Raw genomic sequence first — 5,000 nt, 5'->3', positions numbered from 1 at the left:
GTGTGGAACAGTGATTTAATTTGCACATCTGCTCTCTAAAGAGGTGAGTGTTATTAAGCCCCCCCCACCCCCACATCTCTCTCTCTCTCTCTCTCTCTCTCTCTCTCTCTCACACTCTCACACACACACACACACACACACACACACACACACACACACAGAAATGAACACACACCGTACAGACATGAACACACACAAACACACACACGGACATGAATACAACACACACACGGAAATGAACATAACACGCACACACACACACATGCACACACACACATACACACACACACAGGGTCTAGAGTCCCCTCCTCCTCACACCTATAAGCGCAGGGGTCATTTCTCAGGGTTCGTTTGCAGGTGAGTTATGACAGTATTATGATTATGCGTGATTATTGATGTCCATTGGGTGGAAGGGAGCCGTGGCAGGGAGCCGTGGGAGGGAATGTCAGCGAGCGCGGGGGTTATTGATCGCGGGGGAAAATATCAAGTGCTGCTGCACATAAATCAGAGTGGAGAGGAGAGGGCTGTAATAATTCAAATCAATTATGCCCACAGACTGGGAGAACAGACTCCCTCGCTCTCTTTCACACGGACACAAACAGGGGCTCAGACTGAAACACACACACACACACACACACACACACACACACACACACATATATAAACACACACACACACACACACACACACACACACACACACATATATATATAAACACACAGTTACACAGTTACACACAGCCATCAAGCCGTTTGCACACCGCACTGATCAAATCACCTAATAGGGGCTTCCGTCGGCTTTGATTCTGAATCCTGTTCATTTCAGTCTGGCAGGGTAGACCTGAAACAAAGAAAGACACTGTAACCCACTCTTCCTCTCTCTCTCTCTCTTCCTATCTCCCACTCTCATTTATGATTTCCCTGTTTCTCAGTGTTCCCTGTTTCAGTCTCTTGTCACACACTCACCCTCTGGTTTCTGGAAGCAGAGGCACCACTCGTTGTTGGAGAGCTTGCCGTCTTTGAAGGAGTCACAGGAGTTGAAGAGCGGCCGCATGCACAGCTCGTACTTGTCCAGGTAGATGGCGCTCAGCTCGGTGTGGTCCAGCAGCAGGTCGTAGTTCATGTCCAGCTTGTTGAACATCCAGCCCAGCGAGTCCTTGCAGATGGGCAGGATGCTGGTGTCAAAGTCTGCAAGGAAGGACAGAGAGGTGCACAGTGGAGTGGGGGGGTTATTGGGTGTGCTTTTTAACCGGATATATCAGTATGTGTGTGTGTGTGTGTGTGTGTGTGTGTGTGTGTGTGTGTGTGTGTATTTGTGTCTCTGTATATAATGGGAAAGCAGTGAGACAGGCTGCTTGTGTGTGCATACATGTAGATGTACACACACACACACTCACACACACACACACACACACACACACACACACACACACACACACACACACACACACACACACACACACACACACACACACACACACACACACACACACACACATACACACACAGTCACACTCGTACACAGAGATAACCATTACTCACGGCCTTGTGTGCTGTCACTAGACGTCTTTAGGTCTCTGTTAGCATCCTGGTGCAGAACTCCAAACCAGTCCTTGAGCCGGGAGGCCAGGCTGCGCAGGTCACTGTCTGTACAGGCTGGAGAGACACAAGACAACAGGCAGGCCAGGTCAACAGGGAGGACAACAAGGGCTCATACACACCAGGACAGTACACTGTACAACCATCAAGGGCATACATTTACATTCACATTAATATTGTGGGGTAAAAGAGTCAGGATGTAAGCAAGTCACCAGAAACAACACAGTGGCCACAGCTTGGCATCAGCTTAGATGTTTCAGTGTTCATTTACTGGACTGTACTCTAGGGTGCACCATCAGGCTAAAACTGATTTCAGTCTTGGGTCTCCAATTTTGGAAAAACCTTGACCATATCTAATCCAAATCCAACCAGGCAGACGCAGACCAGCAGGCAAATGTTTCACCTGCTTCAATATTAATTTCATCAGCCCAATTTTCTCCACTCACTCCCGAACACATTTCAGATTTCATCAGATGCACTAGAGATGAATTTTACAGAGTTTTTTTTTTTTTATTAATGCCATGGCTCGACACGCAGAATCTTCCAATCCTTGGGCAGCGTCTTGCTTGGGCTCTGGGCTCTGCCCCGGTTTGTGAGAGGAGGGTCCTGATTGATCCTTCATTCTCACTCACTTCGCCGTTATCCTCACTAAGATAGCAGGCATCCTGCTGTGCTGTGATTTGGAGCTTGCGTCTCATTCGCCGCTCAGCCCTCAGATAACCTAGTATGGGGTGGGGGGTGGAGTGTGAGGAAGTTCTGTTCCTGAACCATCCGCCCCCGGAGCCAAGAGTCTATCGACTGGCTTTTGCCGTTAAGGATTTCCTTATCGCTTTCACTCTCGCTGCAGTTTTGGCTCAGCCTTTGACAGGTCTCTTTTTACATTCATCATTTCTAGATGATGACATTGCCCTCTCTGTACTGTTCTTTCCTGCCTCTATGCTCCTGCTTCTTTACTGGGGCTATTTCCAATGGTTGTGCTGCTTCCAGGTTGGTTGGCCTCCCTCTTTTTGTCTCTCTCTCTCTCTCTCTCTCTCTCTCTATCTTTGTCTCTCTCTTTCTATCTCCGGTTCCTCTTTCCCACTCCGAGGCAAAGCTCACTGACACCAGCATGAAGCACTCAAGTTCACACGTTGCATGCGGCTCCCTCTCACCGCCCACCCAGTTGCTGCGGTAACAGTGGCAACGGAGAGATGGTTGGTCAGCTCTCCCGTGGTGATGCGGAAAGGATGATGAGAGAGAGTGAGAGCAAGAAAAAGACAGAGAGGAAGAAAGAGCCAACAAGAAAGAGAGAGAGGGAGGGAAGGAGAAAGAAAGAGAGAGAGAGAGAGAGAGAGAGGGAGACTATGATCAGGTGAGGTCTCCCTCTGCTTTGAAGAGAAGGATGAGCCTTTTTGCAACAGCACACAGTGTCTCAGGAGAGCTGTCTCAACCCTGGATAATAAGACAGAAACTTCTGTTCACCCTTAAGATGAGTTCTTACTGATGTTTTCAAAGATCAATGGACTGACAGTGTTAGTGTGTGTGTGAGCATGTCTGTGAGTGTGTGTGTGTGTGTGTGTGTGTGTGTGTGTGTGTGTGTGTGTGTGGGTGGGTGTTTGCGATTGATTCATACAAAACAAAAGGGAACAAGCTCTAAAGCCCACGGCATACAAAGCGCATGCATGATACGGTGTGAGATTACAAGGGTAAACAGAGAGATCATTAGAGATGGCAGAGACTGGAATGATTAAAGGAAAGAGACAGGCGGGCAAAAGACAGAGAGAGAAGGATGACAAATCACCAATCAGCACGGTTTTGTATTGTACCCAGGCACCACCTGCTACCACGACATGAGAGAGAGCGTTGCCACAGAACCTGTCACCGAGGTGGTCTCGATGGAATGATGGAAGAAGTGACATGGGGGCAGAAATGAAGAGAGAGGGGGGAAAGAGGGAACAAGAGATGTCATACATTGTAGCTGGCATCCCACACCTGAAGACAACACCTGGGGGTAAACAGCAGGTGCACAAGGAACAGTGTGTGGGTTTGTGAGTGTGTGAGTGTGTGTGTGTGTGTGTGTGTGTGTGTGTGTGTGTGTGTGTGTGTGTGTGTGTGTGTGCGTGTGTGTGTGTGTATGGATGTGTGAGTGAGTGTACGAGTGTTTCTGTGTGTGTGTGAGTGTGTGTACGAGTGTGTGTGTGTGTGTGTATGTGATTGCAAGAGGCTTGACGTCAGCTAATTACCCACACAAAGGCTCCACTACGAAACCCTGGGTAAGGCTTTCAGCTAAAAAAGTCTCTATTATGTTCAGCCCCAGTAACACTTACTGACTGATGCATGTATCTCCCTTCTGTGTCTATTTGGATGACTCAGAAACCATGCAAAGAGACAGCTGAGCTCATAATAGAGAGAGCAAGAGAAAGAAAGAGGATAGAAAAGGTAGCTACAGCATTGGAGGAGGAAAGCAAAAAGAAGAATTAAAAGAAAGGGAGAGCCAGTGTGTTTAAAGGAGTGTGTGTACCGTATCTGAGGATTACTGCTTGTGCAATTTTTCCTCAGTGAACCCCAGTGATGGATATCACAATGATAAAGATAGTAAACAAGATTCTGCATGTAATCCCATTCATTCAGTTAGGGACACAGTTCTTGTGTGTGTGTGTGTGTGTGTGTGTGTGTGTGTGTGTGTGTGTGTGTGTGTGTGTGTGTGTGTGTGTGTGTGTGTCTGTGTGTGTGTGTGTGTGTGTGAGAAACAGAGAAAGCGAGAAAGAGGGAGAGGGGGCTCTAAACTCACAGATACACACACACACACACACACACACACACACACACACACACACACACACACACACACACACACACAGAGACACACTAAAATAGACTATGGAGGTGGAAGGTGTTTTGAACACATGCAAAGAATGGAAACTCAATTCTCACTATCCATAAGGAAACCGATTAGTAATACAAAGCCACTCTGTGCTCTTCCAAAACAACTCCATTTCTCTGCAGAATGAGGAACATTATGGTTTCTTGGGCAACAAGCAGCAGACACCATGGACTGATAAGAAAATGGAGGGATGCAATAAACTTAGAGGAGGAAGAAGAGAAAAATGTGCACAGTGAATGGAGGCACACTGGAACAGGCCACAGGAGCTTAAAAGGAAATAAAATCGAGGACAGATGGGGGGACGACGGCCAGTTAAATCCAACTGCAATAAAGTGGGAAACTGCTTTCAAACCCAGAGGGACAGAGGGAGAGAGAGACTGTGGAAGAGAAAGCAAGAAGAGAAATAGGGAGGGAGAGACAGAGACAGATAGAGAAAGAGAGAGAGAGAGAATGACGAGGGGAGAGAGAGAAAAAAAGGAGAGAAGGAGAAATAAAGAGAAAACAAACAGGAGAGATGGGTTGGGGTGGGTGGGACAGAG

General features: G+C 47.5%; 1 protein-coding gene across 1 annotated transcript in view; it reads right to left on the bottom strand.

Annotated features, from left to right (window-relative positions):
• The window catches only part of spock1 (SPARC (osteonectin), cwcv and kazal like domains proteoglycan 1), a gene marked incomplete at both ends in the record, with an annotated part of 84,188 nt that overhangs the window by 2,128 nt on the left and 77,060 nt on the right, over positions 1-5,000 (bottom strand). The window contains 3 exons of the mRNA XM_080840849.1: positions 778-840; positions 966-1,187; positions 1,542-1,655. Of these exons, the coding sequence (XP_080696975.1) occupies positions 778-840; positions 966-1,187; positions 1,542-1,655 (399 nt within the window). The remainder of the gene's footprint in view (positions 1-777; positions 841-965; positions 1,188-1,541; positions 1,656-5,000) is intronic.

The sequence above is a fragment of the Sprattus sprattus genome, assembly GCF_963457725.1.
Source record: "Sprattus sprattus genome assembly, chromosome: 6".
Lineage (NCBI taxonomy): Eukaryota > Metazoa > Chordata > Actinopteri > Clupeiformes > Clupeidae > Sprattus > Sprattus sprattus.
Note: the sequence above shows the minus strand (reverse complement) of the source record. Positions and strands in the feature narration are given on the sequence as shown.